General features: G+C 42.9%; 1 protein-coding gene across 3 annotated transcripts in view; it reads right to left on the bottom strand.

The window, feature by feature from the left end:
* The window catches only part of TRPM7 (transient receptor potential cation channel subfamily M member 7), a 224,113-nt gene that overhangs the window by 62,808 nt on the left and 136,305 nt on the right, over positions 1–25,000 (bottom strand). For all 3 annotated transcript variants that reach the window (XR_015050321.1, XM_085850121.1, XM_085850122.1), the window contains 7 exons: positions 21,728–21,956; positions 20,868–21,020; positions 18,393–18,533; positions 16,561–16,689; positions 10,979–11,227; positions 4,283–4,457; positions 3,667–3,805 (listed from right to left, as the gene is read on the bottom strand). Coding sequence is in view for 2 of the 3 variants with exons in the window: in XM_085850121.1 (XP_085706247.1) it covers positions 3,667–3,805; positions 4,283–4,457; positions 10,979–11,227; positions 16,561–16,689; positions 18,393–18,533; positions 20,868–21,020; positions 21,728–21,956 (1,215 nt within the window). In the remaining variant the exon portion in view is untranslated. The remainder of the gene's footprint in view (positions 1–3,666; positions 3,806–4,282; positions 4,458–10,978; positions 11,228–16,560; positions 16,690–18,392; positions 18,534–20,867; positions 21,021–21,727; positions 21,957–25,000) is intronic.

The following is a 25,000-nucleotide window of genomic DNA, read 5'->3' as shown; positions in this document are numbered from 1 at the left end:
TCAACGCGCCGTCCAACATGCATCTGAAGAGGTAGGCAGGCTGCGCAATGCAGTCTCTGGCGAAGGAGTAAAGGATCGATCAAACTTCGTGTTGAAGTCCGATCATGGTTTTATATTGACTTGTTTTGTACATCACCGCACTCACTTACACATAGGCATTGAGTGGTAGTCATCACCACGATGACTGTGTGTCATGTAATTTGTCGATGGTATACGAGTTTTCATTCCATATGAAAACTCATTCTACATTCATTCCAATGAATGAATTCCAACAGCAATTCATTCCACATTTGTCGATGGTGATATACCATCACCGATGGTATATGACTTGTCATACAGTTGTTCATTATCTTAACTTTTGATAAACTGATTCATGAATTCCATCTTTGCTTGATCACTTTCCAACTCACCAATGAACCCCCACCTATGCACCGAGGATTGTGCTTCCCTTTTGGTACAATAGCCAGCTTAGAGATTGTTGCGCCCTCTCACACGTACGTGTCCGGGCCACGCACGACTTCCTCCTTTACCCCACAGTCATGAATGTTCGCATACGCGCAAGTTGTCACACGTCGAAGTCGTCACTTTTTTCTCGGTCCCGATGGTGACGACTTGCGCCTAGTCTACTGTATATACACCCTCTGTCAATTCTTCACATACCTCTATAAAATACCTGGTGTTGGCGTAGTGGTTAGGGCAGCGGCTTGGGACCCAAAAGGTCCTGAGTTCAAGCCCCGTTGGGCCACTGAATTAATATACACCAGGGGGTTAACTCAGCCTGTCATCCTTCCGAGGTCGGCGAAATGAGTACCAGTGTACTGGGCCCGGTGTATGCCCCGGTTGGAATAGGTGTACCATATCCCTGTGTGTCATATGAGGCGACCAGGGTTGCGTCAGGAAGGGCATCCGGCATAAAAACCTATGCCAAATCATTATGCGGACAATAAAACGGATTTCCATACCGGATCGGTCGAGGCCCGGGTTACCAATGTGAATGACCGCCACCGGTACCGTTGGTCAGCAGGGTACCGGTGGAAATTGTGCTACTGCTGGGCGAAGGAGGAGGAGATGGGGAAGGTGGGTCCAGAGGCAGTGAGAGAGGGGGAAGGGTAGAAGTGTGGAGGTGAGAGTTGGAACTCTGAATGTTGGGACTATGACTGGCAAAGGGCAAGAGTTGGCTGATATGATGGAAGCGGAGTATATCGGGAGAAGGATGCTGAGGATGGAGCCACCAGGTAGGAGGAGAAGAGGAAGGCCAAAGAAGAGGTTCATGGATGCGGTGAGGGCGGACATGCGGGTGGTTGGAGTGTCAATGGAAGATGTGGAGGAAAGAGCGAAATGGAGACGGATGTTCCGCTGTGGCGACCCCTAACGGGAGCAGCCGAAAGAAGACATATACATATATATATATATATATATATATATATATATATATATATATATATATATATATATATATATATATATATATATATACACACATATATATATATATACACACACACACACACACACACACACACACACACATGTGATATATCCGTCCTTACCTCTGTTATCGAATACTCTGAGAGTATCAAGATCATGTTATCGTGTGATATATCCGTCCTGGCCTTACCTCTCTTTGGTGAAGAATCATTTAAAAATTCTAGTATCTGGATCTTCAACAAATATAATCAAGTCATCCTTATCACACAACCAACTGCCAGACACCCAAACTGTCCACAAAGTTTAGTCTGAATCTATCCAGAACTGTTTGAGATATCCTGCTCAGACAGACAGAGAGACAGAAAACATACAGATGGGGTGAAAACATAACCTCCATCTATCTTCAGTCGCAGAGATAAAAACTAAGAAATTCCAGGATCCAGATCTGGATCCTCACCAAATTTGAATCAATTTGTCTTTGTCACACACCCAATCTGTCCACTGAGTTTCATCCCAATCCATGCATAAATTTTTGAGATATTGTGCTGTATATCGTTTTTGGCCCTATCTCTTAATGATGCAGAAATTCTTTGAAAATTCTCAGATCTGGAGGATCCAGATCCGGATCGATAGGATCCAGATCGGGATCTCGATCTTTACCAAGATTGAATGAATTAGTCTTTGTCACACACCCAACACATCCACAAAATTTCATCCACATCCGCTCATAACATTTTGAGATATCCTACTCAGACAGACAGACAGACAGGGGTGAAAACACAACCTCCATCCCCCTTCAGTAATTATAGCAGAGGACCTGCACAATCATGTAAAAATGTGACGAGGCATAAGCAATGCAAAATATGTCCATCACAAAACATAATCATTCTTTCTTCACGAGTTCACGTGTCGGTTTTAAGCATTATCCAACAATGAATATAACTTATTAAGAGCAATTGCAGAGTTAAACGAAAACAAGAATATCATGGCATAATCATAGACATGATAAAAGGAAATTGTGGATGAAAAAAACAAAAATCAGTCTGCTACCGTTAGGAAAGACATTTTGTGTGGCTGAGAGTATCAAGATCCACAATTTCCTATTCATATTGATTATTGTGTATTTGAGGAAGTTTACATTGCAAGAATGAATACAAATATTTGGAATGAAAAGCTTCATGAAATAATATAAATAATAGCAAATGAAACCAGACAGTTCATGGAACACCTGACCCCATGCAGTCTTGAGAAAAAGGACATGAGAAGGGTCGTTTCAACTCATGCTTTGCATTTATGAGCATGATCTATATTAGCTTTGTTCATGATCTTTTAATAACATACGCGATGGCAACCATATAAAACCGATGGGCTGAATGGAACAATCCAGAGTTGAACCCTCTGTCAACTCTTCAAGTAGAAACTGACGATTTTGGAAAGATCTTTGAGTAAGATGCACTAAACAAACAGATATTTTGGACGAAGTTAGCTCTGTTGTTGCATTTCGATGCACCACCATATTTGTCCAAATGTCAATGTTACTCCACCGTCAGAGTGCGCAACAAATTTGATTGGTAGAGACGGTGTAAAATTTGGCCAAAATGTTGCTAAACTGGGGTTTTTGGAAGTGCAAACAAGGTGATTTGCGTTCTACAGTGTTCAAATAAGTAATTCAATTGAAATAAGTTTTTTATTTTTTTTTAAGGTTTCAAAGTTGCCGAACAAAACCCAAAACAAACCATTGAATCAGAAGTTTATCGCCGATAATGCACCCTCTTTTACACCACCTTATTTAACACGTTGATTAAGTGACTCATGCCTGTTGTTTCTGTCCGTTATGACATCCCTAAAAACAGTAAGTTTCCTGTTTGGAATGATTTTTAATTTTGTTTGACTGCCAGGCAGACAGACTGAAGCATTGCCTTTGCAAGATGTGCACATGCATGCTCGGGACGAGATTCTGTACAATTTGCCAAATTCAGAGCCAACGTACTGCTAAACTGCAGGTTAATGCTCTGATTTGTGTAAGACAGTGTTCAACATATGAAATTAAATTGAAATCAAGTGGTTCCTCGATCAAAGACTTGCATCTGTCAAACAGAGTGAACAAATTGTTCAACCCAGCTTTGCACTACGTGCACGGGGTAACATGCAGCCAGGTCCCTCATGACTTCCATTTATTTACCAACCTCAACTCAACACACAAATAATGCTATTTAGCAGTCTCCTTTAATGACTCACTTGAAGAAGGCAATGAGGAGGTTCACCATGATGATGTACTGTACAAAGAGGTATACAGCCTGTAGGAAAGGTGTTATCCACACGCCTGTAGTACATGGAGGATACTCTTCTGTTCCATTTAACTGGATGTGCTCGCAAGCTGGAAGTATGGGAGCAAGTTAATGGAGTAAATGAAGGAAGAATCAGAAGACTGAGGAACAAAACAATACAAGTCTCACCTAACCTCATCCGAAATTAAAGGATCTGCAGCAAATTAAATGGCACCATTTCGAAATGCTTCAATAAATACAAAAGAGAATCGATAAAAACACTTATTTGGGGGTTTTCATCTGAGCACATAGCTCATGATATGGGGGAAATGAGATGATTGATCTATATGTACAAGCTTCTCCATGAGCCCGAGAGACAACAATGATAATGAAAGAGAACTATAAAAACAGACATTCAGGATTCACGTCTGTATAAACACAATGATGATAAAAACAACATAGTTCTAAAGCAATATCATAGATTCCAGCTGGCCTTTTTCTCCTGCACTACAATTGATGAATCCAATAATGGGGAAAATGCCAAGATCAGGCAAAAGTTAAATAAATCAGAAATTAGAGTGACTCACCATCAATTTCTGGAGCATATACCTCCCCAAAAATCATCCAATAAGGCTGAAACACAATGTTCCTCGCAAGATACCAGCTTGATTCTTCCTCTTTGAAAAGGATAGCTTGTCGTGCAACACCAAAGCTTAGCAAAACTATTGCCATGATAATCACAATGGAAAACATATTCGCCATCTGTCGGGAATGGCACAGGAAAAGGAATTTCTATCATCGCTGTTTGCCTTGACAGAGCCATCATTCCCTTCGAAATCCTCAATTATGTCACTCCATAAATTAACTTCTAATTATTGGGATTGTGGCATGCATTTAACAAAAAGGCCAAATATATAACTTAATCTGCATAATATAAACGTATTTATACTCATGAGAATATAATTCCATCAGCAGATTAAAAATGAGAAAATCAACAAAGAAACTCAGAGAAGACAAAGCCATTTAAGGTAATAAGCTTCAGCCACTCCCTTTACCCCAGCAGAGGCCCAGACCCAATAACTATGGCATCAGTAGCCATGTGCATCTCACGCTGGAACAACAGTCTCCAGCAGATGAAAATAAATAAAGCCTCTGTCTCTGTCCAAAAATAAATAATCTTCATCAATAATCTTCAACAATTTTCACCAAAATCGAATCAATTCTTCCAGGTCACATGCACAACACGTCCACCAAGTTTCATCCAAATCCGTCCACAACTTTTTGAGATATTGTGCGAGATATCGTTGTTGGCCCTATCTCTCAATGGTGAAGAATCAAAATTTTATACCAGCTGGATCCAGATCTTAAACAAAATCGAACAATTTCGTGGTCACGCACCCAACCTGTCCAAAAATTTTCGTCCGAATCCGTCCATAACTTTTTGAAATATCCTGTTCACAGACAAACAAAGACAAACAGACAAGGGTGAAAACATAACCTTCACCCACCTTCAGTGGCAGAGGTAATACTGTTGTGGCCCGGGGTTCGGTGGCGATAAACGACCATTCGGTGGAGCAGTAGAGCCGTCTCCCACCGAACACCCGGAATTTATGTTGTGACCCTTGGATAACTCAAAAGGTCACGGGTCCCTTAGCGGAGCGTGGACGCAAATATGTCGACCGCGTGGTGTAGGGTTAATTGTCTCCATCTCCAATATACCTAAATAACCACGCAGTCCAGCTACCGGGGAAACCACACCCTCGGTCGACTCTGTCCGATCCAAGTCGCAGGTAACGACTCGGATCCGGCGTAACCGAGTGGAAGCTACCAGAGCCGCGCCGGTCCCAATGACAAGTTACGGCACCAACGGCCTTACTATTTTCTCAAGCACGAACCATGCTAGGCCAATGAAAGAAAACACGAACAACGAACTGGAACATTTAACACGGGGGTTTATTTATAAACAATAATCGGGGAGGGGAGACAAAGAGCAGAGTTATCACGAATAAAGAAATGTAATGTACAATGAACAAGGCACTTAATGATTCGACTTACAGACAGGGCTCACGGACACGGACAAACACACACAAGCGCGCGCGCACACACACACACACACACACACACACACACACACACACACACACACACACACACACACACACACACACACACACACACACACACACACACACACACACACACAACTGGACCCCGTGGGTCTTTATTCGGTAGAGCCGGGCCGGGGTACCTTCCCGCCTCGTGCGGTCACACCGACTCTAAACCACCATGGTGGGACTCGAACCCATGACCCAAAGTCCACGGCCCACGAACGAAACCAAGCCACCATGACCGCGGACGAAGCCAATCGCCACCAAGACAGAAGACGAAGCCAATCACCACAAAGACTGCAGACGAAGCCAATCGCCACCAAGACCGCAGACGAAGCCAATCGCCACCAAGACCGCAGACGAAGCCAATCGCCACCATCACTCCTCTACTCTGTTGAGGTGGGGCTGGTTTCTTTCCTCACCACTCGCCTCCTGATTGGATGGGGGGTTGTCGGGCAACTTGTGGCCGCCTTTCATTGGTCGGGCCGAACACTCCATCTGGCTCCTGCGGTGGTCAGCCCCCCCGATTGGCTGGGGTACGCGTGCGATGCTCGCCCTTCACTCATTGGCTGGAGGAAACGCTCTATGCCCCTCCTTGGAGCAGAGCCTCGATCCAAAGCGACGGAGACTCCACCCACGCCCTCAGCCAAAAACAGGTGGGCAATGGCGACCAGGTTGAGTGTGGGACGGTGTCGTTGTTGTAGATGTAATAAACCTGACTATAAAATAACTCACAGCGCACACACGAAAATCCTATTAGACAGAAGGAGGGATTTTAACTATAAACACATACTTATCGAAATAACTAAGCAACAGGGACTGCTGTCTGTTTGTGTGCAAAAAGCTTCCAGATTCATAACAATACCACCCCCCACTTTGTTTCATCCCCTCGTTGGATCCATGTTTTGTCCCACTGTCTGTCAGCTCGCTCCTCCATGAGCATGAGTCTAGACGTTGTACGCAAAAGAAACCTGTGGTGTATTGGTATAGAGCGTTGAGGGGGCGTGGGGGAGTTGTGATAATAGTCACGTGTCTGCAATGCATATAGCTGTTCGCGCCCGCTAGAGGCTCGTAGTAGTGTGCATCCGGGAACGCAAGAAACAGGGTTACGACAACCCTCTCGACTCTCCGTGTCTCACTGCTCCCTGGACATTACATTGGCGATGAGGATGGGATCGGATCACTGCTCATGGCGGAGTGCACGTTTTCATCGGCAATGACTTTGAGTTGTTTCCGGAGCAATTGGATTGCCAGGCGCACACGGCGCCGGGAGAATCATCGCAGCTCATGCGGTACGAGTTCGATCACCTGGCAAGGAGCCCAGGGGAGCGCATCGCGAATTTCGCCGCGCGGGTGAGACATCTCGCCGTCGCCTGCAAATTCACGTCGAGTGCACGGCAGGCCAGGCTCAATGATCGTTTTATTGCTGGATTGCAAGACTCGGACATGGTTTCGGTGATACTACGAGCCTCTAGTGGGCGCGAACAGCTATATGCATTGCAGACACGTGACTATTATCACAACTACTCCACGCCCCTTCAACGCTCTATGCCAATACACCACACTGGTCTTGGCCCGGGACGACCGGGACTGGTCTTGGCTAAAGTACGAGGACATTACGTTCAATTCAGCGGTCGGAACAGCATCGGCCGTCGAACAGACGCTGAGAAATGTCCGAACCATTGCCGGCCAGAGCCTCACAGGTGGTCCAGAGATCCACGTGGCGTGGGACAACCCCCATGACCCGGGGCAAGACCTGCAACCTGTGTGAGACCACCCCGACGACCTGGAGAAAGACCTGCAACCTATGCGAGGTTTTGTACATGACGTACGCTTTTCCGTCCCAGAACGAGACCTGCAACCTGCACGGGGCAACCCAGATGACCCGGGGCGGGACCTGCAGCCGATGGTGAACCTGTTTTCAACTGGTCCGAGGGTAACAAGACCAATGACAGTGGAGATCGAGGTGAACAAGACACCGATCATTTTTCAAATTGATACCGGGGCCGCGGTGTCGATCATGGGCGAACAGACCGCTCGTAGACTCCACGGTCTTCATCTTATCAGGTCGACCCTCACGCCGTACACGTACACCGGCGAAGCGATGACGCCACTTGCTGTGACAGACGTCTCGGTGACCTACCAAGGTCAGAGCGCCCTGCTCTTGCTGTTTGTGGTACGAGGGGAGGGCTGGCGCTTTTGGGCCGAGACTGGCTGGCTAGCCTCAGGCTAGACTGGGCGGCGCCAGCCATTCACCTTGGGCGTCCCGTACCGAGCCGATTAGAGAGTCGGTGGGAGGAGGTTCCTCTTTCGGAGTTCGTACCTCCAGGTGCGCCTGTGTCTCCTTCGGGCCCCATACCTCCGTTTGGGCCCGGGCCTCCCTCGAGACCCGAGGGCGAGGACCCGGTGGCAGGGGCCGCGGCGATACAACATTGGTGTCCGTTCCTTGCTTCCTGCAACTACGATATACGGTTCCGGAGCAATGGCGAGCATGCCAGCTGCGACGGGCTCTCGCGCTTGCGTTGCGCGGAGGGTCCACCTTCGTCTGGATCAACCAACCGGGTTGATGTGTTGGCACTGTGCCAAGTCCAAAGCGAACCGGTCGCATCCAGGAAGTTCGCGATGCGCGGCCATCGACGGTTTCCTCTTCGACGTTCAGATGAGGACCTGCGCGCAAGTCGCCTTGACATCGTTACAACCAAGAGGCTTGTTCGCAGCGTGGTTCGTGATTTGTTAATGCTTGTATGTTTGATTCTCTCGGCATGAGTGATTAAGCATGGCGTTATAAAAGCAAATGCCGACAGTCCGCGTGTGAGCAAAATGTGTTTGATTGGGATCAATGCTTTCTTTGATGTGAAGAACTTGCGGACGATCGTTGTGAATAAAGAGGTCTTCCAGATCCCGGTCTTCGATGACAGTCCGCAGTTCGCTGCAGCCTCATGTGTTAAAATTATACTGTGGGAACGCGCTGTACGTAAAGAGAAGTTTGCATCTGCGCAAACGATGTTTCTGCTGCTGTATGACGTTGCTATTCATCCAGCCAACGCTGATCGTCGGTGTGGACGTGCGTTGGGATCTCGGCTTGTTTTGCTGCGATCTGAGGGGTCCGTGGCAGGGGCGGTGTTGCGCCCGGCGCTGGTGCACGGTTTTGGTGTGGGACTTGCCCGGTTCGAGTTGCACGTGGAACTACGGTGCTGTTCAGCGTCACCCCTCCCGTTCATCTCGCGGGGCCTGGTGTTATCTTCCCAAGGCCGCCCTCCCCGCTGCTCCCGCCAGCGATGGCGCCCTCATGTCTGGCGGACTCAGCGTGTTTACCTGTTTCTGTCCGTGGGGGACGAGCGAGCTTGTCGGCCAGGGGCGCAGGAGGTTCGTCTGAGCGTGTCACCTCGACCTAGCCAGAAGGCTTGTAAGTGGGCCGTCTGGTGGCGCCTCTGCTGCATAGTTATACTGTGCTCCCAAACTTCCCTCTTTATTTTTTTAACACAGCCATTGTTATTAGGGTCTGCTAACACCATTGACTTCGTCGTGCAACTCAGTACTCAATCACCCAGTCCACTGAATTTGGAATTCAACTCACTCGCACCAACACGGTATATGATGTGATGGGAATAGAAGAGCGAGTTATGGGCCTGATTAAAACAACGGTATTATTGTACCAGGTTGTGCGGATGAAGCACGCTTTCTTTTGCGCCATCTCATCTGGGTTTGATTCTCAGCCCGACCATCACCCCAGGGTTAGATCAAGCGACGTAGTACTTGGAAGATTTTACATGATTGATGTCATTTTGTTCCTCTTTGCTTTTTGTGTCATTGTGTCCTTTTTCGCCAGTTGCTTTTTGTGTCATGGTGCCAATGTTTTTGCTGAGTGCCGTTTTGGCACTAGTTGCTTTTTGTGTCGTAGTGCCAATGATTTTTGATTATTGTTATTGTCAGTTTATAATCATGCTTTTAAGAGGGAGGAGTGTGGTGTATTGGCATAGAGCATTGAGGGGGCGTGGAGGAGTTGTGATAATAGTCACGTGTCTGCAATGCATATAGCTGTTCGCGCCCGCTAGAGGCTCGTAGTAGTGTGCATCCGGGAACGCAATAAACAGGGTTACGACAACCCTCTCGACTCTCCGTGTCTCACTGCTCCCCGGACATTACAAAACCTATCTTGATACTCGATATCAGACAAAACCAGTGTACACTGCTCGGAATAAGTCTCGCCAAAAGCCTCTCCATCCAATTGTGGCCACAATTCAGCACTTCCATTGTGGCTGTGTACAGTTTATACGAGCTTAGTCAGGGTAATGAGAAAGTTTTGGCATTATGTTGCACCGTGTTAAACTGTTTTTAGTCATTGATTTTTCAAAGTTCAGTCTTTCTGATGTCGTCAATACACTCTTATTCTCGTGTCCATGTGTTATATGCAGTAGAATATTTACTGGTAAGTTAAATAATATATTGTTTCGGCAAAGCCTTCCCAAAAACCATGAATGCCAGTTTTAAAAGAAAGAAAAAAAAAAGTTTATTATTTGTCAGAAAAATTAACTTAAGGACTTGCTGCAATCTTCTTCTTCTTCTTCCTCCTCTTTGGTATGCAGCACATGGCTGCAGGTAGCATCAATGGCTTTGGGGGTGCAGCTGTACCGCTGAGGTAGTGCCCCATGGAGGTGAGAGCAAGAATTTGGAATTTGTTTTGTGTACCAGTGATAGCTCACCTACTCTTCATGAAGGACACTATGGGATCTTTAACATCCACCAACCAACGCTGGCAGATGGGATGCCCAGTTCAATGTCCATTCATGGGATGGCACAAGGTACACACATTGATGAATCGCCCTGCTTGCGAAACACCGGGATGACCAGGACAGCTGGGCCGATATTTGAACCCTGGCTAGACAGATCAGAAGCAGTGCATACATACCTCTAGAGTCTAGACTATCCTGCCACCCCTTTCCTGCAATTATCCTTATGGCTTAAGAAGGAAACATTTCAATAATCCAATCCCAACTTGCCTCCTATTTGAACTTGACTTCTATCGATGCATTTTCCAAAGGTATAAATTCAAGGTTGTAGTCTCCAGTCCGAACCCATTTAAAAGCAAAGAGCGCTATAACAGTAAACTTAAACTGCAAAGACAAGTGAAACCACACAAACACATTAATGGAATTTTACAGAATAGACACTCACCATTTTGCCAATCATCATGATGTATGGGCCAACATTCTGGTTCACCGCAAAGAAGTCCAGCAGGCGTACATACCAGAAGATAATGTCCAGAGAGTACACTATCTTGGCGATGATGACAAGAGATGGAAAGAATCGAAGGCCAAAGCCCACAAAGAAGAGGAGAATTCCAAATGAATCATTTATGTTCCAGTAACTATCAAACCACATCTTTATCTTCTGTCCTATTTTTCCAGGTTCAAACATGAAGATCTAATGGATGTGAAGTGGAAGAAGAACAATTGTAATGAGTAAAACACTATTGTGGATGTAGAAAAAAAACCTAACAAAATGATGAAGCATTTCTATAATATAAAGTGCCCTGATGAAACAATACTGCACATGTGGCCACACAAATCATCACTTCAAGAACAATGATAGCACTAAATGTAATTACTTTATAAGGCTTTGCTGCATGTAGTCATGAGTTGCCTTATATAAAAGTTGCTGGTGAGCAAAATACACACACACACACACACACACACACACACACACACACACACACACACACACACACACACACACACACACACACACACACACACACACACACACACACACACACACACACACACACACACACCCATTCACTTTGAGCCGAAGAAGCTGCATAAAGCAACCAAGAAGGTCGACACAAGGCAAGCGCTTTACTATTTCAAACCCTTCCCAGAGTTCCTCCACAGCTATAAAGACATTCACAAATAGTACACACATGAGAATCCCAATGCTACACAACCGCTCAGCTGCCAGACCGGTATCATCACTTATTGGCGAATCATCAGCGACAGCACAGGCAGCAATGCATACCAATGAGGCTCCCAAGCATGAGCTACGTGCAAATGTCAAAAGCAGTCAATATATCTATCTTCCATATGAATAAAAGGCAACGTGTGTGTGTGTGTGTCAGTGTGTGTGTGTCAGTGTGTGTGTGTCAGTGTGTGTGTGTGTGTGTGTGTCTCCTCCATAACGCCAAAACTATAAAACCTAGCAGCCTGAAACTTTGCATGCATTTTGAGAAAACTCCAAGGAAGTCACGAGTGAAAATTGGGTGTTTGGGTTAATAAAAACACCCCTTTTGAAGATAATTAACGGCCTTATTTAATTATATCCTTCATCAGGCGATTCTCAGCCACCTCACTGTCTGGGGGTCTTAAAGCCTCTCTTGAGTAACCTTGCTGGGGTCTGAAGCCGCCATGTTTTTTGACCTGCTCAACCTTACCCTGATTTGGAAAACAGGCTGCAACTTGGAACAAGCTGTTCATCATAGCTACGAATCGCTTGGTACATTGCAATGCTTATAAACGCCAGTAGTCCGGTCAGTTGGGGTAAAAAAATGGCCAAACAGTGACAGACTGGACAAAAGCACCACATTTGGCATGTAGATAGAGGGCACCAAAGTAAACATTTGGAGAAAAGGAGACACGTCTAACCTTGAAGGTCAATTTTCAAGGTCAAATGGTCACATTACACCAATTTACAATACAAGTCGATTTTGCTCAAAAATCTCTCCATAATTGATGAGACCACTTAGCTAGGATGGTGTAAACATTTCGCTTTTCAATCGACAGTATTATAATATACTAAACAAATCTAATAACGTTAGAATACAACACGTTTTTTTGAAAATCTCGAAATTTTGCACATGGAGATTTAAATTCCGATGAGCACGCAAGATAATAATGATACGAGCGATAGTACCGAAAACTGGACGCTGAGCCAGGAAACATCCCACAACGCGGTATGTGACGAGTGGTCAAGTGGAAAAACAGCGACGTGTACCTGAACACTTTCATTCAGGTCACCCTTGACCATGGGTGGATATGCTTAACGGCAATGAAATGTAAGTTGTACTCACGTTTATTGGCTCCTATTTTTGTTCCTGTTGCAAGGGCACTTGCAGAGGCTAACCCTAACAGCTTGGTTTTTCAATACACTAAAACTGTGACATTTCAAGATTTTTATTTCCTCTTGTGGGATTCAACAGATAGTAAACAGTTTAATAGTTATCCCTCGGTTAACAAAACAATCGATTCAACAAAAAAGGAAGACTTAGCTAGTTGTAATTGCAAACAAACTCCTTATATGCCAGTTTGATGAGAATGACAAAAAAGGAACCATACAAAAGAATTGAAGGACATTCATATGAATGAAAAGACCACAAGATTTGATAGGCCAGAAACAAATCTCAGAAATCAATCAGTCATCAGAATCAGATATAAATAATGATGAAGATAGATGCTGACTGCCTGATGATGTGGTCTGTATAAGTATGCTATGATGACTAATTATTTGGTGGTGGGGCTCAGCTGTCAAGAGTCAATAATTATCATTGATCATCATAACATTCATTGTCTTATCACATCATTGAGATGTTATTTTCATCCTGTTATCCATAATCATATTATAAATTTAAAGGAAGTAATATCCCTCAAGACTTAGTACAGGTATTATTGCGCAGTATGAGAGCTGGCAATAATACAACACTGGTACAGGCCTCAAAACCACCCATGCCTTCATTCCAATAGAGCCAGCCAATAATAGGGCAGGGTAGTCAGACTGCAAGGTCACATTTTCAATTTTTTTTTTGGGGGGGGGGGGGGAATAACTCTGCTGTGGGTGAGACAACAGATCTGCATGTAATGTAGGGCTATCATTGAAAATCATTTTTTCCAGCGGGTGGTTGGCGTCGTAAAAAAAAAAATCGCCATTGTTTTGCACAACTACAACTGAACAACACGCCTCTACTACACCATTCGGATGTATGGACTAGTAAAATTATATTTGGTGTCATAACGCGACCTCGCACTCCCTTTTCTACCCCGAAAATGGATTTTCTAACGCGAAATAATGACATGAATTCAGAGCACAACTTGCTGCCGCCATTGTTGATGTTCCATAGTTCCTCCGCGTGGAACACCGTATAATTAGGGCGGGTCGTCAAATTTGCGCGTTCCTCCACACCGATACTCCGGCGTCATGCCTATCGATCTGAGCCAAGTTTAGGCCCGTTTGGTACTGAATGGAGAATCTATCGTCGCTATCTCCTTTTTAAAAATTAATCTCTGGACTCTAATCTACCTTCTCGCCAAGTTTGGTGCTTTTGTCCAGTCTGTAAATATTTTGACCCTAACTCACCGGACTTCAGGAGACGTCAGCGTTCTTGTTTTATTTCATTTCCGCATATGTGTTCGCCACGAGTATCTCAAAGTGAAACAAATTACAAAATTTAAGCTCCAGAATTTAACTTACAAGCAGTCCCAACTCTGAGAAAAGTGCTAATTTGTCCAATTCGGACATATGTGACATTTCGGGCGTCTCCAGGAGGTGTATATTTAATATGACGGTTTGGTGATTGCCAATTGCGTGCCAAAGGAGCCGTTTCATATCGACCGTTTTGTTGGAGTGCTTGTTTGAATGCTTAAGCCACTTGGCGAGCGCTCTCCAAGCTGCTTGGATGTTCGTTTCGGGAAAAAGTACGTGCTTCCAATCTCACATCGATTAGACTATGTTTCTGCCTTTTCTGCCCTGCTGTCTGTCTATCTGTCTGTCTGTCTATCTGTCTGTCTATCTGTCTGTCTATCTGTCTGTCTATCTGTCTGTCTATCTGTCTGTCTATCTGTCTGTCTATCTGTCTGTCTGTCTGTCTGTCTGTCTGTCTGTCTGTCTGTCTGTCTGTCTATCTGTCTGTCTATCTGTCTGTCTATCTGTCTGTCTATCTGTCTGTCTATCTGTCTGTCTATCTGTCTGTCTATCTGTCTGTCTGTCTGTCTGTCTGTCTATCTGTCTCTCTCTCTCTCTCTCTCTCTCTCTCTCTCTCTCTCTCTCTCTCTCTCTCTCTCTCTCTCTCCTCACTCCGAATACAATGCAGCACTCTCCTCCTACACCTCTGTCGCTCTCTCACTGTCTCTCTCTCTCTTCTGATTTGATGCCATGCACACATTCAAGGCACCTAGTGCCAGAGACAGCAAAGCAACCACAATCTCCTGAATCTCCTCCATGTTTGACTGAAGGGAAGGTGTTCTTTTCTTTGAAGGCTTCATTTTGTTTTCTGTAAACAGAGATGATGTGTTTTACCAAAAAGCTCTAATCTGGTCTCACCTGGACACTCTCCCAGAAGGATTTTGGCGTGTTCAGATGTGTTTTGGCAAACTCCAGTCAAGCAAGCAAGCATTCTTTCTCTTTCTCTTTCTCTTTCTCTTTCTCTTTCTCTTTCTCTTTCTCTTTCTCTTTCTCTTTCTCTTTCTCTTTCTCTTTCTCTTTCTCTTTCTCTTTCTCTCTCTTTCTCTCTCTTTCTCTCTCTTTCTCTCTCTTTCTCTCTATCTCTATCTATCTCTATCTCTCTCTATCTATCTCTCTCTCTCTCTCTCTCTCTCTCTCTCTGTGTGTGTGTGTGTGTTTCGTTAGGTGTTGCTCTCCCCACCTCCACCCCATTCCTCACTCTTCTCCCCTTCCTAGTTTCCCCTTCTTCACCCACTCCTCCCTTCCCTCCATCCTCTTTGCCTCCCTTGCCCTCCCCCTCTCTCTCCCTTTCGCTTTGTCCACCACCCTCCCCTTCACACCACCGTTAGTGAAGCGACGAGTTGTATTCGCTCATAATGAATAAATAACTAAACTCTATGGTGTAATTACCTCTGCCATCGAAGGTGAAGGAGGTTATGTTTTTACCTCTTTCTGGCTGTTTGTTTGTTTGGCCGTGCACAGGACATCTCACAAAGTTGGGGACGGATTCGGATGAAACTTGGTTGACATGTTGGGTGTGTGGCGAGGACGAATTGATTCAATTTTGGTGAAGATCCGAGTCCGGATCTGGATAGGAGAATTATTTAATTTTCAAAGTTATTCTTCACCATTGAGAGATAGGGCCAAAAAACGAGAAAGGACTGTGTAGCATGATATTTCAAAAATGTATTGGGCCAGATATGTTCTCGTGGATCAGGCAATATGCGGTGGAGGTATGCGTTCCACCGAGTGCCATTCTAGTTGTAAATGCTTCTGCTCCAAGTCTGGGGGTTCAAACCCAGACAAAGTCATAACAAAGACAAAAAATGTTATGTGCTGGTTCCTTGCTTGAGTTTCAGTATTTAAATTTTAAAAGGATAAGAGCATTGACAATCTCCATCGGTTGGCATTCATAGGGAGGAGGAAATTCCTCCTTTGGAAATGCCACACTGAGTGCGGTGAGAAAGGCGACACCATTGATGTGGAGTAAGCTGTTACCCAGTTTCCTGGGAAGTGACGGCACTTCCATCAAGCTCAGTGGCTGTGTTTGTCTCGCGTCCCATGTATTGGTCTGCATGTTAATGTGTGTGTAGTCACTCCAATACGAGCCTTAGATCCTGTTAAAAAATGAAATAAATGTATAAAAAGAGGACATAAATCAAAACAAAATGGCTATTTATGATTGTACAGAATCATGTCTCATATCAACAAGTTGATCTCTAAAAGTACAGGAAAAATAGAAAACCACATTGGTTGGTGCAAGAGGCAGCATCAACAATGCGAGTGGAAATTGGATGTTTGAATGGAGTGGCGCAGGCTAATCAAACCTCACGAATTTTCTCGATGGCAGTTGTGACGAGATAGACGATGACAAACCACTCCTGCACAGAGGGTTTAGGCTCCAGTTTCACCAACACAACATATGTGAAGAGCATCAGAAAGCCAATATATGCCACCTGAGATTTAAACAAAACAAACAAAAAGAAAGAGACAACCAAAATCATTACAAAGTTATATTGCCATGTCCATGGCATATATCAACGATCAAACATGCGCCATTAATGGACATCGTCTGTCTGTCAGTTTGTGACAATCACAACTCCCTTGAACTGATTTGCATTCGAAGATAATCTCAAAAAGGTGAAAGTCAATTTATGGTTTGTTGTAATCCTGAACACAGTCCAGACTTCATGCTTACCTATGATTATAATCACATTTCGTGATTACACAATATAATAATTATTAGCATTTTCAACAATACTGCCGCCTCGGTTAACAATTCTGTCATCAGAAAATCCAATCTGAGTTCAACATCCCTGATGAAGTGTTGGATTTTGCAAATTTTCTATTTGCTTATATTACTGGTACCAAACAAGTCCGGTGTTGCCGAAAATAACACTATTTGGCATGACACAACATGCAACTTACAAACAGGCAATTTTGTGTGGACCGTTTTCTGCTTCCATTGTTTCAGCTTAATTTGTACGTTTCTTTTTATTTTGCACTGTTCTCAGAAAAGAGCAAAACTCAAAAGCTCAGAAATATAAAGATACAAAGTTCATAAATGAGCGATTTTTTGTCTTCACAAAAACTTTTCAGATGTTAAATTTACAAGCCAAGAAATGTATTCAAAATCAACTTAATTGTTCATCTGACACATTCCTTTAATATCAGTGGATTACAAACAACAATATCGACGATTTATCAAAGTGATACGTCTTCACGAAGGAAGCGTTTCACTTTTTATGCGAAACGGTTGTGCAATCGAGTCAGTGATTTGAACAAACACTTTCAAATTGCACAGCTAACAGTTAGGATAAGGCTGATGGCAAGTATTGTGGCAGCCACAAGCAATGTGGAAACAACAAGGCTGATTATGATGTTGCATGAATGGGGCTAAAGTAGAAAGGAGAACAAAATCAAACAACCCAAACACTCAAACAGGGGTCATGTTATCGGGTAGGAAATACATATAACTGGGCAACACATGGAGTGATTCCTTATAAATAGTTAATAATTACGCACCAAAGAATATGGGCAATGCAAGTTTATGATTTGACAGAAAAATTAACTTCAGGACTTGGGACTGGCTACAATCTTCTTCTTTAGTATTCAGCACAGAAGCAGACAGCACCAATGGCTGAGAGGGTGCAGCTGTGCTGCTGGAGCAGTGCCCCATGTCGGTTAGAGCAAGAATTTGGGATTTGTTCAGGGTGCCGGCAATAGCCAATGTTTACCAAGCAATGCTGGCAGAGTTAGGGTTAGACCTGGAGATAATAATAATAATAATAATAATAATAATAATAATAATAATAATAATAATACCATTCCTTTTGTGGCGTAAAGGCTCATAGGGCTAAAACTCAGGACTCTAAAGTCCCAAGCCAGCCACCTTAACCGCTAAGCCAACACAAGGCTGGAGCTAACCATAACCCATGTTGTTCAGTTAACAAAAAAACATTACTGTTAACTTGTGAAGTTATTTTATTAGTTGATCGGCAAAGCAAAATAATGATAATTTGTGTAGAAAAAAAAAGCGCTTCCAAAGTGGTTTTTGTTGTTGTTGTTGAAGAATTGCTTAATGAAGCTCTGTTTTATATTTTGTTTTCATCAAATACATTTTGCATATTTATGCTTCAAAAAAATAAAACTCACATACCATATTGAACCAAAACTTCACAATCGGAGCATGGTAGAACTCGTAAACACGTCGACTTGGCGACAGACCAGCCGGTCGGATCCAGATCTGTTCTGTACTGGACTCGTTCATGTCTGCAGTGCTTCCACTAGCAAACACATCCTGCAAATATAAAGCATCAGCATCGACAGCACCTGACTGTTCTTTTAAATAAAAATTTAATTCCAGTGTTACACTTGTTTACCTGCAAAACCTCTTGACTTCAATTTTTACTTTTGTAAAAGTATGGTGATATCACCTAAGGTCTTTAAGTATTAGTGTAAAAATTCATTCGGAGATTTATCAATATATTTAACATGAAGAAAAAGATTAAAAGTGGAACAACAGGTAAAATTATTTGCCATCACATTCTCAGCACAAATTTTCAACAAAAACATTGACCTCGAAAATATTCTTGACTTTTCTTTTTATGTGGCCATTGCGGCTCATGGAATAACAAAACAGTGGGTCCTTTCAATGTTTAAAACCTCATCTACATCAAGAAAAGAAATGCAAGTGAAAACAGAATTAACTTTGAGAGCAATACCAAATAAATATGATATATATATATATATATGTATATATATATATATATATATATATATATATATATATATATATATATATATGTATATATATATATATATATATGTATATATATATATATATATACATACATACATACATACATTGGGACCATACTCTGTGCAGAGTGTTGGTGCTGCCTAAGCAGTGTCCTTGGCTTTTGGACACAATCCTGGACAGGTCGCCACTCCAACACAGGATACCAGCAAGCTGGCACTCATTTTGCCGACCTCAGAAGGATGACAGGCAGTAAACCCCACCTGGTATTAACTCAACAGCCAAGGGGGGTTTGAACTCAGGACCCTCAGATCCCAAGCCCATCACCCTAACCATTAAGCCAACACCATATATACATATATACACATACACATGTATAACCAAAGAAGCACACTGACTCGATGACATTATGCTGACATCATGTGTATAAATTATGCCATTAGCGTCATGTCATGGAGTCAGTGTGCTTCTTTGGTTGAATTTAATATTCCTGGCTGCAAAACTCCTGACTGGTGATCAGCAAGGCAGAGACAATGTGCTCGCACAGCAGGTGACACTTGTTGCTGGCAGGTCGTGCAGCAAGCGCTGTGATGGGACTCGATTTGTGCCCTGCTGCCTCGTCAAGTTAGGGGGTTCAATTCAGTTTTATTAACGAGCCAAATATGGCTGCACATAAACGATCAGCAGTATGTTGTTCTGATGAGCCCAAAACAAGGGTGAAATCCAGATAGAAATCTGTTTTCGTATATATGTGACCATAGGCTTTAATCTCAGTCTGTAAAGACTTGATTGCTATACGGATATATCCTAGTTTGGAGGTTACGTGTCGGCATAATTTTATGCACATGATGTCAGCATCATGTGATAGGGTCAGTGTGCTTCTTTGGTTGAATCTAATATTCCTGGCTGCAAACCTCTTGACTTGACTGATAAGCAGGGCAGAGACAATGTGCTTGTGTGGCAGGCAACACTTGTTGCTTGCAGGTCGAGCAGCAAGAGCTGTGATGGGACTCGATTTGTGGTCTGCTGATTTGTGAAGTTGAAGGGTTCGATTCAGTATAATCACCCTCTTGTGTAAAATGGACAAGGCCCACCTCTCACATGGGCGGTAGGCCAGACAATTATCTTTAACACATATCCTTAATTCATGTTCTTCTTCTTTGTTCGTATGCAGCACAAGGCTATGGGGTAGCATCATTGGCTGAGGACGTGGCTGTACCATTGATGCAAAGCCCTCTGCTGGTTCGGGCAAAATCCAGCGGGTAGCTAACGGATTGCCGTGTGTATGTGGCACCTTAGAGAAGTTTAGTTTGCCTGTAGTTAAGTATTGTGATTATATATCGTGTCTTTTGTGTGTGATTTCTGTCTCCATTGTCTTGTGATTAATAAATATTTATTTATATTACCTAATGTGTGTCTTCCTGCAATTCTTTCCCAAGTAAACCATTTTAGTTTTAATGAGAACCCCTAGAAGTAAATAAATGAAGGAAATCACCTAGTCTGGCTAATCGTGTGCGTTAGACACACCCAAGTTATCAAGGGCACATTACCCAACTGTACGAGATACTTTCCGCCTATATTCAGACTGATAGTTTGACTATTCGTAGGCTTAAAACCGGTGTGTACAGTTCCTGTCTGAGATCGCTTGCAGTTTTAGATGGGGGCCATGCACACGACAATATACTTGAAACAACTAGGTTTCATGAGATCTAACAAAACACTATGCTGCGGTTATACCACTCAAAAGACACACCCTGCTTGTGTACAATGCCTTGCAGAAAAATCTTGTCATGTGGAAGATGCAGCTCTCACTGCTGACTAAAGTATTTTGTAATTTCCTGCAAAATATTGCGATGATGGCAGAGAGACACACACCAGAGGTATGTCACGTCTGTGTATCGTGCCTTGTTCACTTTCTTCCCGACTCAATTGATGCAGCTCTTGAGTTTGTGGGATGTGTGACATCTCAGCCTTGCTTTTAAATTCCAACATAAAAATGGAAGGTGGCACCAGGATGCTGAGGATCACCTATTGAAGGGTACCAGGGGTAACAGCACAAGTCAAATTACAGGGTAAAAGAAAAAGAAAAAGAAAAAGAAAAAGAAAAAGAAAAAGAAAAAGAAAAAGAAAAGGAAAAAGAAAAAGAAGTAGAAGAAGTAGAAGAAGTAGAAGAAGTAGAAGAAGTAGAAGAAGTAGAAGAAGTAGAAGAAGTAGAAGAAGTAGAAGAAGTAGAAGAAGTAGAAGAAGTAGAAGAAGTAGAAGAAGTAGAAGAAGTAGAAGAAGTAGAAGAAGTAGAAGAAGAAGAAGAAGAAGAAGAAGAAGAAGAAGAAGAAGAAAAAAAAAAGAGCAATCAAATTTAAGTCATCATTTGCTAAATTTCAGATTATCTGCAAAAGCAAAAATAGTAACCTACTATTCCAAGAATTTTAGTTACTTCTCCATGAATAGAATTGTTCTTTATCTTTCAAAAAAAAGCTTTGACTCAACAAATGAAACACTTCTCTTACAAGGTGTTTGCCGGTGAGGATCTAAACATTAAGCAAAAGCAAAAAGAACGAAACAACTATCAAGAGCTATGGTGAAGAATTTTGTAGATTCAGATGTAATCGGCAAGGTATCAATACAGCGCAAGCACTCCTTTATGCATTTGATTGGTACTACTTGTGACTTGTGTGTAAAATGTGCAAAGCAATTTTAACAATGTTAAACTACCAATTTTCCCATAACCCAAACACCTTGAACCAGGAATTCTTTCTCATATTGAGACGTCCCATCCACACATCGGCAAGCAGCATCTGAGTGCATGTGTGTGCCACAAAGGGGCGCACGTGGGATGAGACCGCCAGTTTCAGGCAGGTAAAGTTGCTCCAGTTACGTAGCTCACAGGTTAACAACTTCATAGCCATTCGCTCATCCTGCCGGAAGGACTGGTCCAACAGGTCAACTGCGAGTTGCCCAAACTCTCTGTGATGTGAAAAAGAAAAACAGAAAATAATTCTTCAGGTCTACTCCCCATACCAATTCCCATTGAGATGAACATTTAGATTTACACCAAAAAATGAAATAATCAACTTGCCCTATTTTTGAAAACTTCCTCTTCAAGAGAGTTTGAAAGCAGGGACAAAGTTTGTCAAAATTGTTTCAAATTTTGAAATCATACCTAGCATACATCTCCTCCCCTTTTCCCAAATTCATTTTTATGAGCAGATACACTCATCACCCATCAAGGATGGTGAGGGGATTTGAGGGCCAGAGAACAAGAATAATCTCGGGATGAAATGGAGCACCGTCCACTGAAATGCTGTGATGTCATCAGGTGTGTCAAAACTTTTTGAGAAAAGTTTACTTTTGACTGGGACAAACAGTTTTGAGAAACGTTTTGACTGCTATCTCCTTATTTTCTGGTTTAAAGGGTATGCAGATGACAATTCGTACATTAAAATGGTAAAATAAATAACTTAAAAAAAAATTTAATTGCAATTTTTGTTGAAATGCAATCACATTCTGAAGACCCCTCCTCACCACTCAGTCACACTTTACGCAATACAAACACATTGGACCTCACGTCAAGCTTCAATGAATTGCAAATTATACAAGTCTGAAGACGACGATGGTTCACGAGCGGTATTTGACGATGTAGATTGTTTCAGAAGTCAAGGATGAGACAATGTGATAATGTTTGACCAAGTTATAAAAATGATCAACATGATGTGGTACGAGTGACGGGTTATTAGCTGCAAAATGTCGAAAACCCGGTTTCCTTCAACAACTTTAAAAATTTGACCTTTGCATAACCTTTAAAGGTCACAAAACAATGTTGTGGACATTAAAATAAGGAAACAGGATACGTGCTATAGCTTATTGGAGTTAGTTCATTGAAGAAGGTTGAAAACCCGGTTCGATTCCCATAACTTTGAAAATTTGACCTTTGTGAACTTTAAAGGTCAAAGGTCAAGGATTATGACCTTTGGTGCAAAACTTCCTCTAGAACATTCCAGGAACAATATAACGTCATATTGGCTATATGGCATTTCGCACTCCTCGGATTATCCATACTTTGATGAAATCAGCGTAAAAACAAACTTGAAGGGGGCGCCACGGGCAAGGTGTTCGAGATAGAGCAAAATGGTTTCAAGACTTTCGGTGGGGAATGACCTCAAGATTATGCATAAAAAATATTGTCATCATAGCTCTCAAAGTTTGGGCGCTCGTATGATTTTTATGTCAAAATTCGAAATTTTCTAAGTTCGTGACCTTGACCTTGTGACTAAAATGAAAAATTGAGCTCCGTGGGGCTATGCAGGTGCCATTGGGCTAACCAAATACCGAAACCCCTGCCAGATTCGACAAACCCCCGAGGAGAAGATGCAAATTGAAATCGGCTACCCCCTAAAAACACAATTCGCAATTTTCTAAGTTCGTGACCTTGTGGCCTTGACCTTGGGACGGAAATGAAAAAAATTGAGCTCCGTGGGGCTATGCAGGTGCCATTGGGCTAACCAAATACTGAAACCCGTCAGATTCGACAAACCCCCTAGGAGAAGATGCAAATTGAAATCGGCTACCCCCTAAAAACACGTTTTTTGGGCGTTGCTCTACCCATAATGGGTGCACCATGCCTATTTTCAGGAAAACACAACTAGATCATGATATAAACCTCCCACCAAAATTTTATCAGGATCGGATCAAAACCCACGGAGCTATGCTCAGGACATACAGACAGACAGACAGACAGACAGACAGACAGACAGACACACACAATAACGAATAGAGTGGTCACTTTTTTTTTCGTGAACCAATATGGTGTCGTGCAAGTGAAGTCAGGTTGCCGATTCTGGGGTTAGTCTGATGACACAGGAGTAAGAAAGAATTTTACCATTCTGTAAAAGCATTTTTTACCATTACCAAAGCATTTTACTGTACATCAAAACAAAGTTTGATGACGCACATTGTTATGCTAAATATGGCAGGAGGAAATCATGTAAACAAAACAGAATGATACATTTAGGAGCTCCGGAGGTCGGACAGAATCTCAAAATGTTGCGATTTCTGGTGAAGACAGCTTGTCTTTTCGAGGAAAATGCAAACAACTTGATGCATATTGTACTCCACGAGGGAGGAAACACAAGACAGTGAACTGTTGGAAAGAACAATAATATAAATTAGGTCACAAAAATATTCTAAAAACATGTAACGTGTGTTTATCCATAACATTTTCCCCGTTATTAAAATTTTTTGAAGCAAAAAAGGTCCATGACGGGAGGTAGGGTGTGATGTGGTGGTTTATGAGAGAAAAAAATACACTCATGTGAGCACAGCTCCCAACCAAAACCGCAAGCGATCTTAGACGAGGATGGTGTGAATTAATGCAGCGGATAACCAGCTTAAGGCCAAATTTGGATGGCACGTCGTCTGAGCAGTGGATTTGACACGTTTCTTGCCTCACATATGTCTAACAGGTGTGAATGGCCTAACAGAGAGATAACCCTAATTAACTTATTTTCCTCCAGTAAATTCCAATCAATAAACCAAACAGTCAGCACGGGAAAGATGGCAGAAACCAGACATGTACGCATGACTTGGGAAATGTGAATAAATAGTTTAACTGACACAAGATAGAACGAATAAGGCATGGAATACTGGATGCAGACAAATAACAGTCACAAGACTTAAACCATAAAGGGCATGCAGGGCATCACCAATCATGCGTCATGCTCACACATAGTGACAGCCTAGGCCCGGGGTCGGCAAACTGCGGCTCTTTCAGGACTTAAGTGTGGCTCCTAAGCCTAATTGATAAAATCACCCTTTTTCTCATTATAAATTAATTTTCAGAAAAATCTTTGTGAGTGTTGTGAAAGGATAAAATAATACTTGAGAACGTTGGCGGAGTGATAAACAGGAAAATACATTGGATTGCCGGCAAATTCTGCGAGCAAGACTTACACATTGTGCTCCACGCACAGCCTGCTCTCCATTACACGGTTATCTTCACCATCTTGGCGGCA

The sequence above is a fragment of the Eptatretus burgeri genome, chromosome 12 (genome assembly GCF_056783735.1).
Source record: "Eptatretus burgeri isolate ZD-2024b chromosome 12, Ebu_testis_v1, whole genome shotgun sequence".
NCBI lineage: Eukaryota > Metazoa > Chordata > Myxini > Myxiniformes > Myxinidae > Eptatretus > Eptatretus burgeri.
This window is presented reverse-complemented; position numbering and strand designations above follow the sequence as displayed.